Source organism: Nanorana parkeri, unplaced genomic scaffold, assembly GCF_000935625.1.
Source record: "Nanorana parkeri isolate BGI_ZX_2015 unplaced genomic scaffold, ASM93562v1 scaffold113, whole genome shotgun sequence".
NCBI classification, from domain to species: Eukaryota; Metazoa; Chordata; class Amphibia; order Anura; family Dicroglossidae; genus Nanorana; species Nanorana parkeri.
This window is the reverse complement of record NW_017306381.1, coordinates 2,132,122-2,146,989: the sequence shown is the minus strand read 5'-3', so window position 1 is coordinate 2,146,989 and position 14,868 is coordinate 2,132,122. Positions and strand designations below refer to the sequence as shown.

General features: G+C 46.5%; 2 protein-coding genes across 4 annotated transcripts in view; one reads left to right on the top strand and one right to left on the bottom strand.

Annotated features, from left to right (window-relative positions):
• Window positions 1-13,432, top strand: part of PIANP (PILR alpha associated neural protein) — a 24,521-nt gene extending 11,089 nt beyond the window's left edge. For 2 of the 3 annotated variants that reach the window (XM_018553234.1, XM_018553233.1), the window contains exons 3-6: window positions 23-603; window positions 681-762; window positions 9,018-9,203; window positions 13,035-13,432. In XM_018553234.1, coding sequence (XP_018408736.1) covers window positions 23-603; window positions 681-762; window positions 9,018-9,203; window positions 13,035-13,056 — 871 coding nt within the window. In that variant the 3' untranslated portion in view covers window positions 13,057-13,432. The remainder of the gene's footprint in view (window positions 1-22; window positions 604-680; window positions 763-9,017; window positions 9,204-13,034) is intronic. The other variant, XM_018553232.1, reaches the window with a different exon arrangement.
• The window catches only part of LOC108784391 (F-box/WD repeat-containing protein 7-like), a 51,668-nt gene continuing 49,975 nt past the window's right edge, over window positions 13,176-14,868 (bottom strand). Inside the window, exon 13 of the mRNA XM_018553186.1 lies at window positions 13,176-13,723. Within this exon, the coding sequence (XP_018408688.1) occupies window positions 13,635-13,723 (89 nt within the window). The 3' untranslated portion in view covers window positions 13,176-13,634. The remainder of the gene's footprint in view (window positions 13,724-14,868) is intronic.

The following is a 14,868-nucleotide window of genomic DNA, read 5'->3' as shown; positions in this document are numbered from 1 at the left end:
CCCCCCCCCCTCTTTCCCTCAGGTCTGGCTGTGGTTCCATCTACTGCATTTTCTATTCTTTACTCCTATCAAGCACATGTTCTTCATTCCCCCGACCCCTACACCCCACAAAGTCTCACCACCATGGGGCAATACGCCCGACATCCTCCCCCCACCTAGCTGCCCACCAGCATTTATATACCTCCCTCCATTCTACTAAACAACCCTCAGGAAACTCCCACATTTCCAGTCCTCAGCTTGTTTTCCCCATAGTCCAGTCACAGAATGTGCCACCAAAGATCCAATACTTCCCCCACAGGAACACCCAGCACCCCCATCAGCAATCTGTGCCCACACGGGGCAAGCGCCAGTCTGAAGCATCCAGCCTGCTCTTTCCTGCTGCCCTGGAAGGGGCGGTTCTTCCTTCGCAATACCCTTGGGCTATCTTGTGGGGCCCAACTGTCTCAGATGAGGAAGGGGCACAAAGTTCAGCTTCTTCCACCCCTCGACCTTACTACCATCATGAGTGGGGCTTGTTGGAGCACGGTGAGCCAGCGCGAGGACTGGACCTGAAGGGGGTACCGACCACTCTGAGACCCCATGGCTTTCCCCCGCTACAAGAAGGTCAGTAGTGTGTTGACAAAGTGTCAGGGTCCAACATCTTGCAGTCTCAGACATCAATTGTCTTTTTCTCTCCCCAGGGACCGACCCTCAACTTTACGTCACCATTGTGATCTCTGTGCTCATTGTGTTGGTGGCTACCGGAATAATCATCAAATTCTGGTGAGTATAGAGCACTCAGCTGTCAGATAACATTATGAATGATATGTTTAGTGAAGAGCTTAGCAGTGCTGGAAACCTGGTCTTGAATTCCCCCAGAGACTCGTCCTCTCTATTATTGAATGAGTTTGCTCTAGTTCCTTTCCCATAGCATATTGTTCAGTCAGCCAAATGACAGAACTAGCCCTGATTTTGTCCTTCTGTGGAAGACAAGGGAAACTGGGCTGGAGGACAGGGGTTCATGTGCCCCCCCAGACCATTAATAATAAGATATGCTGGACTGCTGGCCTTGAGTGGAGATACTTCACCATTATGATATCAGAAACACCCACTGGGCATGACACAGCTACCTTCTCCCTGTTCAGGCCTACGATCACACCATCCGGCAGAGGTAGGTCTTCCAGCACAAACTTCTTTTGCAGCTCTGAGATGTCATATGAGCCTAAAGCCTCAGTGGAAGCTGATCCTGTAAGATATGGAAGGGTGTGTCACCATAAACCATGCCATTTAGAAACACCTACCTTTCATCATGCCCACCAATCAGTACAGAAACCTGACACACTTTGCTAGGTGCATTGTCTTTAGCCCACAGAAATCTGCCCCTACCATGAAATGGCCAGTTGGTTGTGTTTGTCCCCTAAGCCAAATGTTCCCAATCCCCCCATGGTGGTAGGGACATCTTTTTGACCCCATTACTTTCCCTGACCCCATACTGGTGATCAGATAAACCCATGGATCACCCTCCTTCTCATAGCCCTGTCTTTCAGAAGCTTTAGTGTTGAGATATCCCTACCACAAGTCCACATTTTTCCCAACATAAGCTGACTGTAAGAAGCCAAATAAGGAGTCACAATCCCCCGTTGGATTCTCTATAAATAAAATAATTGTTAATGTCGGCTGGGAGAGAGTGACACTTTCATTGAGGCCTTGTGGGAGGTGGACAAGGCGCAGACTGCTGGAGGAACACCTCGTTGGGTTTTCCGGAAGATGTAAGAAGCAGATGATTCACCAGTGTCATGCGAAAAACTGAAAATAATGGGCTGAATCATTCACTGGCTTATTAAATGTTTCGTGGTCTGGAGTCTTGAGATATTTGGACCAGAGTTTTTAGCAGGGCTGTAACTATAAGTCATGAGGTCCTGTAGCAAAACTTTAAAGGGGACCCATTTTCTCTCAGCTCCATCTCATAGACAATACCTCTAGTGATTCAGAATATCTAGAGTTCTTGAGTCCACATGACCAACCTGCAGCCCGAGGGCCTGTGTGCGGTCCTTTAAGGTGGCCCATGGTCTCTAAGCTTTATCTCAAAGACAATACCTCTAGTGATACCGAATACCTATTGTTCTTGAATCCTGATGACCAACCTGCAGCCTGGGGGTCTGCGCGCAGTCCTTTAAGGTGGCCCATAGTCTGTAAGCTGCATCTCAAAGGCAATACCTCTAGTGATACAGAATATCTAGAGTTCTTGAGTCCACATGACCAACCTGCAGCCCGAGGGCCTGTGTGCGGTCCTTTAAGGTGGCCCATGGTCTCCAAGCTTTATCTCAAAGACAATACCTCTAGTGATACAGAATACCTATTGTTCTTGAATCCTGATGACCAACCTGCAGCTTGAGGGCCTGCGTGCGGTCCTTTAAGGTGGCCCATTCTTTCTAAGCTCCATCTCAAGGACAATACCTCTAGTGCTCCAGAATACCTAGTGTTCTTGAATCCCGATAACCAACGTGCAGCCTGAGGGCCTGCGTGCGGTCCTTTAAGGGGATCCATTGTCTCTAAGCTCCATCTCAAGGACAATACCTCTAGTGACACAGAATACCTATTGTTCTTGAGTCCTAATGACCAACCTGGGCCCGAGGACGTGTGTGCGGTTCTTTGATTCATGTCAACCCATTGGACCCCAGCAGTCAGTAATGGGATCATTGATCTGTAAAGGGACTGTAATGTCACTGATCTCTAGCAGTCTCATGAAACATATCCCCATTTTGTGACTGTCTCCTACAGCTTGTCATCATTCTCCGGCCAAAACTGAAAACTGTAGCATTGCTGTAGTCTCTGACCATCTCTAGTAGAATGTCTGCAGTTCCTGACAGTCATTAACAGCATTATACTGAATATTATATGAGGCTCTTTGGTAACACTAGGGTCACCGTTGAGGAACCTATACATTGTAACTTGACTACTACTTCTAAAGAGGTTCCCAAACTTCATGTGCATTCATTTCATCCAAACGCCAAACGCAATTGCCTAGTGCTGCATAAATCACTATGTAAGCAGATAGCTCTGGGCCCCTTAAAGAGGACCTTTACCCCCCCCCCTCTGGCTAAAAACCACATCAGCAAGCAGCTCTGCTTGCTGATATGGAATCATCTTACATGAAATAAACATATTCACATTTTACTGACAAATTCCCGATAGCGGTCACACAGTCTGCTATAGCTATAGTTACACCTTTGGTTTTGGGCTCTTCCTAGCCTACCTTGAAATCTTACTTCTATTGTACTCACTGTAAAATGCTTTTCTCTGCATTCATTGAAGCACACAGCCGATCACCGGTCCTTCTCCTGCAGGTGGCGATATAACCCGCTGGTCTGGATCTGATGATCGGCTGTGTCCTTCAATGAATACAACTCTCTAGCATAGGCGATCACACTCTTCCAGCTGTATTATTCACAATATAAACTAACTGGAAGCCCCCCCCCCAAAAAAAAAATAGTGAGAGCCCTTGAGAGGCATGGCAGGTGGGTGGAGTTGGGAACTCATGTGTAGAGATCTCAACACCCAGGTTCCTGAGACACTTAAAGAGGAATGTTACCCTTATCTTCAAAATAACAACAAAGGCACCTTGAGAAATGTTCAGTAATGACAATCTACAATTGCCGGCTTTTCAATTTTTGCATGCCTTATTTTTCTTTTCCTCCCCAGTCTTCTCACAGCAGCCATTTTTACTAAGGGAAGATTAATCCATCTCCCTTTACTTCCTGGAACTTTGCCACATGTGACTAGACATGTGACCATGCACATCATCTCAGGGGAGGAAAATGCCTTTCCCTGAGATCTTGTGAGATTACAGATGAGATTCCCCAGCAATGCTCTGCTGATGTCACCTTCCCAGGATGCAACGCTTGGGCACAGATGACATCATTTGTGCCAAAGAGGACCAGGAAGTAGAAAATACGAAATTGGCAGTAAAATGTGAATATGTTTATTTAGCTAATGAATGCAAGATGATTCCATATAAGCACGCAGAGCTGCATGCTGATGTGGTTTTTAGCCCGAGGGGGTAAAGGTCCGCTTTAAGAAGCCAATAAGCTTCACTGAACATCAAAATAGGATGTATGTGGACTGACTTAGTTTAGCTTCTCCATGCTGCTCCACCCCCATACTAAAAGTACCCAGCAGGCAATCGCTATATCGGTGCGTTAATAAAACAACGCACATAAACACTTTATGAAGAAATATATGGCCGCACTTTCTTCCTGTACTTCTAAAAGCGCCAGCCCTTGATGAGATGTACGAAGTGTTAAAATGCATGCAGTTATGTTAAGCAGATGACTGTGTGACACTCTCTGCGGCGTTAATTGTAGCACCTCTGAGTGGTTTCCTGCTGTGCCCTTCAATATCCTTACTGCGCGAGTTCCTCGTTCTGCGGGAATTTGTTTCCTCCACAGAACAAATTGCATTACAAATAACTTCAACGTGAAAGTGACCTTGAGACGTTTGCATAAGCGTCTGTTAAAAATAGCTCCATCCTATAGCGGCACTACTTTAGAAAAGAGGACTGTGCTCAAAACTTTTTCTTTTTTTAATTTGAGCTTTATTGAAGCATTTACCAGCGACGGTACGTCGCGTCTCCGAATAATGAACGCTGACAGCCGGCCGGATGAAGGGAACTAAAAAAGCCTGCGTGGAAATACACTATATTGCCAAAAGTATTGGGACACCTGTCGCTACACGCACATGAACTTTAATGGCATCCCAGTCTTAGTCCGTAGGTTTCAGTATTGGGTTGGCTCCGCCCTTTGCAGCTATAACAGCTTCAACTCTTCTGGGAAGGCGTCCATTGGAGGGGTGTATCAATACTTTTGACAATATAGTGTATATACAGTTTGCAACAAAAACTCACTGTAAAATGCTTTCCTCTGCATTCTTCGAAGCACACAGCCGATCATCGGTCCTTCTCTTGCAGGTGGCGATATAACCTGCTGGTCTGGATCTGATGATCGTCTGTGTCCTTCAATTAAAGGAGAACTATGGGGTTAAGTATTTTCCCCATAGTTCTCCTTAGGGTAACGGGAGGACACAAACTAGCGTCCTCCCATCACCCTAAGCTCAGTATACCGCGAGCTGTAGCTCGCGGTATACTGAGACGCCGCAGTATACCGCGAGCAGCTGCTCGCGGTATACTGAGACGCTGCAGCTGAAGCGGATCCCGACAATTGTGCCGGGATCCGCCCAGCTGCGTGACTGACAGCTGCCTCTGCCTATCTAGAGGCAGAACCAGCTGTACCCGCCCCCTCCCCGTCCGTTCCGACAGTCAGCGCTGGAGGATCGGAGCGGGTGGAATCCAGCCCCTCCCCTGTCATGGCAGAGGGCTGTGACAGGATCGAGAGGTGAGCGAACGCCGGTATGTGTTCGCTCACCTCCCGATCTACTGAGCCGACCTGTGACAGTCTCATTGTCACAGGTCGGCTAGAACTACCGTATGAGGTGACTGAAAAGCACCTCATAGTTCTCCTTTAATTGAAGAGGGGAAAAAAAAAAACTTTTCCCTTTTTTTACATTACTGATATTTTTCTAAAAAGTAATTGGGGGTCAAATGCAGACACAGCAGCGGTAGGATATAGCAGAACAAAAACAAATATAGGCGATGGACAACTTTGTACTATGGCAGGAAACCAGACACAAGGATAGGCATAGGGCCACATCAGGGGCGACTACTGTCACTTGGTCACGTTATTTCTCAGGAAGCAGCAGATTAAATGCTCCCTCGCATTCTACAGCCAGATGAATTGGGAAATAAATTCCATTTGTTGTCACGTACATTCCACTTCATCATTTTAATTGTATTTTTGGGGTAAATATGAAGTATTATAAATACATTTTTCTCATTTACCTCGTCTAGCCAGCAGATGGTAAATGTATCTTTTGGACTTCAGATAGCTGGAGTACGGTTCTTATGTAAACACTAACCTAATATTGGGTTCTCAGGCTGTGCATAAATACATCTGACTGGGCCAGAGGAGGGACCCACTCCCCTCTTCTTCTTCATCTGTATTCAGAAGCAGTAAGAGGGTGCAGAACTTATGCTGGGCTTTCTTACAAGACAGCCCAGAATGCACTGTATACAGTGTAGCATGGAAGCACCTTCATTGACATAGAGGGACACACCCCTTCTCCTCTCCTGCAAGAAGGTTACTTACTGAGCCAGAGGAGGGACACACACTCTTCATCCTCTGCTGTATACAGAAGCAGTAGGCAAGTGCAGAACTAATGCTGGCCTTTCTTACTGGACAACCCAAAATGCACTGTATACACTGTGGCATTAAAGGACCTCGATTGGCATAGAGGAGGGACACACCCCCTTCTCCTCTAATGCAGAAAGGATGCTGTCTAGATATTGAATCTGTAGGCACAGTCATCAAGTGCAGAACTAATGCTGGACTTTCTTATTAGGCAGCATGGAAAGCACTGAACACACTGCCCCATGATAGCCCTTTGAATGACTTGCTGGGGGCACACTCCCCTCCTCCTCTTTTGTATTTAGAAGCAGTAAGACAACCTAGTATACAGTGTAGCATGAATGCACCTTGATTGACGTAGAGAAGGGACACTCCCCCTTCTCCTCTCCTCCAGGAAGGGTGCTGTCTAGGTATTGAATCTGAAGGCACAATCATCAAGTGCAAAGCTAATGCTGGGCTTTCCTATTAGGCAGCATGGACGGCACTAAACACACTGCCCAAATTAAAGCCCCTTAAAATGACTTGGTGGGGGCACAACCCCCTCCACTTCTTCTTCGGGAAAGGTGTTGTTGAGATATTCAGTCTGTAGGAGCAGTCAGCGGAGGCAGAGCTCCATCAGCCAATGCCAAAGGGGGGGGGGCTTGTACTGCAAGACTGCCCCACAACCAAGTACCAAGTGGTTGACATGTGTTTATGGCACGATCCCATTGACTTCAATGGGCTTGTTTGGCAAGTAGCAATGTGAACAGTTTTGAGCGGCCATCATCTTATTATGTACGTAGGCAATCCGGGGGCAATAAAAAAAAAGATAATCCACCTGATTTTACCGCCTCTTTGCTGCCCATGTGAATGTGAGGGCTGTGATTGACAGCCTGGCTTTACCTTCTGACTGCCCCTGTGAGAGGGAAGATGGCGGTATCCAGGGGGAAATAACCAGAGACAGACTGGAGCAGAGTTTTTGTTCACTGATTATGAGCCGAAGAGTTGTTTATAAGATGAATAATTTATATTTGGCAGCCATTTCGGTAAACCTTGGCAAAGGGAAGGGGTGCTTCAGAGAGAGCACAGATTCAAAGATACAGCAGAATATGGAGGAAATGAGTGCTGGTATTTGACAAAAGAGCTCACACTTCATTAGCAGCAGAGTTACATAGTGTTTGAAGTTAAATAAAGACCCAGGTTCGCCAAGTTCAACCTTTGTGTGTCTGTGTGTGATTGACATGTGTGTGTGTATATGAGTCCCTGTATGGTCTTAGTATTTAAGGGTACATGTACCGTTGTATGTTGCGGTCTCTGAGGAAGGTCTCTAAAGGCTTTTTGAATGATTCAATACTCTCAGCTGATACCACAGCTTGTGGCAGCGAGTTCCGGACACTAAACGCTCTAACTAAAAAGAAGCCCCTACGCCCTTTGTGGTTAAAGGAGAACTATGAGATGAGTGATTTCCACTCACCTCATAGTTCTAGCCGACCTGTGACAATGAGACTGTCACAGGTCGGCTCAGTAGATCGGGAGGTGAGTGAACACATACCAGGTTCGCTCACCTCTCGATCCTGTCACGGCTCTCTGCCGTGACAGGGGAGGGGCTGGATTCCCCTCTCCGATCCGCCAGAGCTGACTGGCAGAACGGCCGGGGGGGGGGGCGGGTACAGCTGGCTCTGCCTCTAGATAGGCAGAGCCAGCTGTCACTCACGCAGCTGGGCGGATCCCTTCATCTAAGTCGGGATCCGCTCCGGCTGCGGCGTCTCAGTATATAGAGAGCTGTAGCTCGCGGTATACTGAGCTTAGGGTAACGGGAGGACGCTAGTTTGTGTCCTCCCGTTACCCTAAGGAGAACTATGGGGAAAAACACTGACCCTATAGTTCTCCTTTAAATCTTTTCTCCACCAGTTTTAGGTGGTGGCCTCTGGTCTTTGTTATGGAGTTTACCGTAAAAAGTTTATTGCCGATGTTGCCGTCACCATTGAACATCTTGTACATCAAAATCATGTCCCCCCCTTAATCTCCTCACTTCCAGCGTGAACAAGTTTAAATTTAGTACCCTTGTCTCATAGCTTTGGTCCTCCATCCCCTTAGTTAGTTTAGTTGCCCTTCTCTGGACTCTCTCCAGCACCAGGACATACTTTCTGTGGACTGGTGACCAAAACTGGACCGCATACTCCAGATGAGACCGAACCAGTTCACAGACCCTTCCATGTCAGGCCTACCTGGCTCTCTGCCACCTGGCAGGATCCAGCACACTTAGGCTGGGTTCACACCATTTTTTCCGGACCAGATCTGGATCATAGTGCATTGTTTTTTTTACCGCAATTTTGGAAATTATAATCTTTTTTTTAAGCTTAAAATGGTCTTACAGGTGCGTTCCATGCGTTTTTGATGCGTTCCACTGCATTCCAGACAAGACAAAATAGGACATGCAGTATTTTTCTGGTCTGGTCTGGAACGGACTGCGCTGGTGGGAACAGAGGCCAGAAATAGCATAGGGGTACATTGGGATGCATTTTGGGTCCGGAAACAGTGTGGTCTGGAGGTAATCTGGATGTGGTGTAAATGGGCCCTTAGCCCTGTACAGGTTGGAAGCTTTCCCTATGGCACCCACTGAATCATCTCTGTCTCAGTCCCTCTCAATCCCCCCATAAGGACATCAGAAGCTCTGCTCATTGGTACTTATGGGCAATCTTTCACCAACATGGAACACTCCATGCATTCCTCATCCATCCATCCATCTATCCATTAGGATTTTACAAGTCACAATTGCTAAATGAACCTTCATGTGGTATTTATCCTCTCTCCTCCCAGCTGTGAACGCAGACAGAAACGCAGGCGCAACCGCAATGAACGTTGTGCTTTACCGGAGGAAGGAAGCCTGCAGCCCTTGACCGACTTGTCACCCGACTCTGACATCCCCGGGCTCCATCCACTAAAACTCGGTGACTTCAACAAAAGTGGCCTGGATGACAGAAGCGTTCCCTGCAGAACAAGCAAGTAAGTCAGAGAGACAGGCGGATTCCATACACAGTGCCAGAAGCAGAGAGTGAAATGGAAAATACCTGATTAAAGTTGGATCAGTTTAAAGTTGGAAGATGGCCTCCAATAAAGACAAATATGTGCTGCACTGATTTTGCACTTTTCTTAGTCCTCCTACAAATAGGGACCTTAGATTGAGGTTTGTATGCCCTCCCTGTGCTTGCATGGGGCTACTCAGGTTTCCTATCACCCTCCAAAAACACAGTGGTATGTGAATTGGCTCCTAGTATATAAGATAGGGACCTTAAGGTGCCCATACACTGCACGATTCTCGTACGAGAATCGCGGGAAATCCTGCGATCGTACGAGAATCGTGCAGTGTATGGAAGGCGCGCGACCGTTTCTACTGTACGGTCGCACGTCTTCCGTCGAACCAGCATGAGTTAGTGGCCTGCTGGTTCGACAACTGCCGAACGGGCCGGTGTGCGCACGCGCACACTGCCCGTTTGCAGTCAACGTAAGCCCGCCCCTCATTACAGTCATCGTAAGCCCGCCCCTCATGGGGGCGGGCTTGCGATGATCGAGAGTACGATCTGCCTGTCCAAGATAGGCAGATCGTACGTTTTTTTAGGTACTTGTGTATGGCCACCTTTAGATTGGAGTTTGCATGCTCTCCCTGTGCTTGCATGGGGCTACCTAGATTTCCTATCACCCTCCAAAAACATATTGGTATGTGAATTGGCTCCTAGTATATAAGATAGGGACCTTAGATTGTAAGCTCCTTGGTGGGAGGGACTGATGTAAAATAAATATCTCATGATAGGTCAGCTTTCAAATATTGGGGCCTGGTTGTGGCCACGGCAAGCCTATCAGAGCTGAAACAATATCCTGTGTTTCCAATAGGCTGGTGATGTTCTTCTTGTAAGTTTTGGGAAGTGGATTTTGAGGATGCAAAGATTGTTTTTGTCAGAACGCAATGCCGTACATAAGCCACTGTGATTATTATCGACCTGAAATTGGAAAGCATCATCTGCCCTATGTGTGTCTGAGGACTTGGACTCTTCATTAGAAAACACAAACATTGCCTGCGCCTCGCAACATTCCGCGCCTGTACTGTGCAGCAATAATTAATATGATCTGTAATCTCCCTGCACCTGAGTACTCAGTGTGACAAACCACTGTGACACTGCCCCCTAGTGGCCAACAGTGTACCATCTCTCCACACAAACACAGGGGGGCCTAATTATCAGCATTGAATGGATATTTTGGCTTATTTCACACAAAAAAAATCCCAATATTTTGGCTATCAGGTGCTAATTTTAAATGTATTTGCACTAAGGTAAAAAAAAAACCAGAGAAGCTTTTTTTCTACACTTCCTGTTTACAACAAATTTCTGCATTTCTGGTAAATTTTATGCCCCCATAAACTAGGTATAATTTGTGTTTTTCAAGACATTTTACTGAAGTTTGCAGCAGAATTCCAGACAAGCAGCTAAATACATATATAGGATCAGATTTAGCTGCCACAGCACAGACCTCTCTGGTAGGGTAGGAGACCCGATTCGTCTCTGTTTCAGGTTCTGTCGGCCTGTGACTGGACAGTGAAAGGAGAAGTAGCAGACTGATGAGCTCATCTCTCTGTCACTCTTCTCTTCTCCAATCAGAATGTTTCTTGTTAGTACTTGAGGCAGCAGAGTCACTGCTGGAAATTGTACAGCTGTCACCAGCGAGAATAGAGAAGGACACCTGTGACAGCAAAAAAGGGGAAGTCCCCTCACTTTGTAGAAATTGCTTCTCACTTAATGTTGCATCTCTGGGGCAGGAAGTGAAGACAAATCTCTCCAATATCATGTAAAAAAATAAATCAAGGCAACTGGACTTGCTGTATTCTTCTTATAGACTGGTCATGTGACCAGCTTTCTCAATTCAGAATGACTTGTACAAAAATTCTCTGGGAATAAATATGGTGAACGTCACTCCAATCCACATAATCTGTTAATCATAACCAGCATGGGGCCAGACCTCATGGTGGTAAGGTGTTGATTGCGTTTGTATGATTGGAGCTAGCAGGTGTTATTAAGCTGCCCAGAGAGAGGTGTTAAAACAGCATTGTACGTGGCAGGCAATAGATGTCTCACACCACCACCACTACCTCTATTCAAGCTTGGCTTCTCAATTTTTACATAATTGGCCTCTTTCACACCTCTTTTGAAACCAGTCCTCCTCCCTGTCTAGGATGCGTACATGACTGTCTTCAGAGGAGTGACCTTTTTCCTTTAGATGTAGGTATACTGCTGAATCCTGACCAGAATTTTTGGCTCTTCTATCCTGTGCCATACGCTGGTGTAGCTGCGGTTTTGTTTCCCCGACATACAATTCTGAGCACTCCTCACTGCACTGCACTCCTATGCGCACACTGGCGAACGAGTGCGCATCTGCGCACAGGTGCACGGCCAGGCCTGGCTCTATGGATCATACCAGGCACAACATTCCTGGCAAAGGCTTCTTGACAGCTGTTTTAGCACCTCTTTCTGAGCGGCTTAATAACACCTGTTAGCTCCAATCACACAAATGCAATCAACACCTTACCTCCATGATGTCTCTGACCCCCATGCTGGTTATAATAAACAGATTATGCGGATTGGAGCAACATTCACCATATTTATTCCCAGGGAATTTAAGTACATGTCATTCTGAATTGAGAAAGCTGGTCGGATGACCAGTGAAACATCTTCAAGAACAATACAGCAAGTCCAGTTGCCTTGATTTATTTTTTACAGATATCCATGACCCGGATGAATGAGAACCTTCACAGACAAATCTCTCCAATAGGACACAGAGAGCAAAAAAATAAAATCCGCCAGGAGTTTTAACTCCTTTCTACCCTATGCAAAACGTAAAAGAAAAACATTGGTGTTACATACACTTTAACTAGAGGTGCACCGAAATTAAAATTTCAAAACCGAAACCGAAAATGTCAGGCTGACGTCATATATTTTATTCTTATTTATTTATTTTTTATTAAATATTTTTATTTTTTACTTTATTGATGGGGGCTTTGGAGAAATATTGGGGGTTTAAACAGCCTCCTGATATTCCTCTTTTAAAACAGAAAAAGAGATTGAGGACACAAAGTCCTCAATCTCTTTTTCTGTATCCCCTGTTATCAATGAACAGGAATCCTCTCCGAGTGTTCCTGTTCATTCATAACATGAGGACAGAGTATGTTTACTATATCCACAATCATGAATGGACAGGAGGAGATGTAGATCACTTCCCATTCATTCATGATTGAGGATATAGTAACCATACCATGTCCTCAATTATATACAAACACTCAGCGATCACTGACTGCTTGTACCCGCTCTCCTTCCTGACAGCTGTCACAGGAGGTTGAGCAAGCGGTGCGGGAGGAGAGCTCGATCTGACAGCTGACTCCTCCCCCTCACGGTTGGCTGGCCTCCTGTGACAGCGCATGCTGTCTTCGCCCACACCACTGCTCCCCGATCTATGACAGGAGGCTGAGCGGTGTGGGAGGAGTGACGCCGGCCGCCCACAGCGCTCTCCTCCCACACCGCTCGGCCTGATGTGACAGTGTCTCTCTTCCCCGCTGGGACACAGAGCAGCGCCCAGAGGGGAGGAGAGAAAGCAGGGATGCACTGCTCTTTCGGGCCAAAAAATGGCACTTTGTTTCGGCGGCTGAAATTTCGGTGCATCCCTAACTTTAACAAGATTGAAACTGGTCACTGCATCATTTATAACAGAAAAATAAGGACAGTGCCAACCTTGCCTTCTCTTCTGAGGCCCATCAGTTGAAACTAACCTCTTTATCTCCACTCTCTTCCCCAGGATTCCTGTGGTGACCATGTGATTGCACCGTAGATATCCCGAATCTGTAGACGGACAGCTGTGATGGACTCTGGGTGAAAGGAACCAACCTAATGGAAGGTGGGGGGGGGCACCTAAATTTCTCAAACCTCTGCACCCCAGAAATGATCGTTTGAGAGGACCCAGCCATTCACGGACAACAGCCAAGTGAAGATGACCTCAGATAGACAGGAGTAGCCCCACGTCTAGGGCTGTATGTGTGTGTACATATAATCTATTACATGTATGTAGGCATGGTCACACATAACCACTATTACCAGGGCTACCTGTGGGGGAGACTGTGAAGCCCTGAAGGCCTTGTGATAGAATAATTATGTAATAATATTGTTCTCTATGACTGCATGTGTGACTGTTAACACGTGACTTAACCTCACTAAGGGCTTAACCCCCGACGTCCATGTTGTGACTGTCACTACCAACCAGAAATCTGAGTGTATATAGATATATATATACAGTATCTGCTCTTCTGAGTTTTAACGGCAGTTTTATTTTTAATAAAATAATTTTAAGTGTAACAGATGAACAGAAAGAGAGACGTCAATGACTGTGAAATTCTCTGCGTTACTGTAACAGGCACCAAGGCCAGCTGCTTGTCTGTGATGGCGCATCGCTAGGTGGGCCTTCATCATCCGACTCCCACAGATCTTCCCCTGTAATAGAAAGAACAGCCGCGAATGATCACAAACTGTAGGGCAGAGAAGAAGGAAAGTCGATGTGATAACATCATACGCTATATAACCATAAGTGTGTAGACACCTGACCATCACACCTACTATACAACCAAAAGTATGTGGACAACCCACCAAATTATTGAGTTTAGGTGTTTCCATGGAAGGGTATTGTTCATGTTACAGCATACAAAGATATTTTAGACAATTGTGCACGCCCAACCTTGTGGCAGCAGTTTGGGGAAGGTTCTTTTCTGTTCCAGCATGAGCCATAGCAAACTCCAGCAAGTAGCCATAGCAATGTACTAAAACAGCGGTCGCCAACCGGTGGTCTGCGAGAAAATGTTGGTGCACCCCGGGCCCCTCTGATGCCGTGCAGGCTGGGCCGTCATTGAAGCGGCACGGAGGCTCCGGGGCTGCGTCTCTCTGACTCAAGCAGCGGCTGTCACAAGGAATGCGCAGCTCTCAGCACAGTGCGGGCTCTGCAGGAGGCGAGGCATCTCATCAGTTCCCGGACTGAGCAGGCTGTGGGACATAGAAAAAGTGGGGAGAAGCCAGGTAATAGTGGCTCTTGTACTAGAGCAAGTATCAGAAAGTTCCATAAAGACCTCGTTTGATGAGTTGGGTGTGGAGGAACTCAAGTGGCCTTCACAGAGCCCCAAACTCAACCCTACTGAACACCTTGCAATGAACTGGAACACTGCGATCTGTGAGCGGGCACAAATTCCCACAGACACACTCCATAATCTCATGGAAAAGCTTCCCAGAAGAGTAAATTCTGTTATAGCCGCAAAGGAGGCCAACTTTACATAAAGGGCCATGGCTTTTGAAATGGGGTGTCCAACAAAGCTCATATGGGTGCAATGGTCAGGTGTCCACAAACGTTTGGCCAAATAGTGTAGAGATGGGATACTTTCTTGCTGTAAAATATTCAGACAAGGTAAAGTGCTGTTCCTACACCTCTATTTATGCAGTCCATAAAGAATTCATGAGAAAAGGACATGCTGTTATTTTTCGAATGTTTAATATCAGCAAGAAAAAGGATCCTGCAGATCACTCAAAGCCCAACTCTGGCCAAGTGAACAGGAAAAGCCACATACAGCATTTAAAGCCCAATTCCAGCTTAT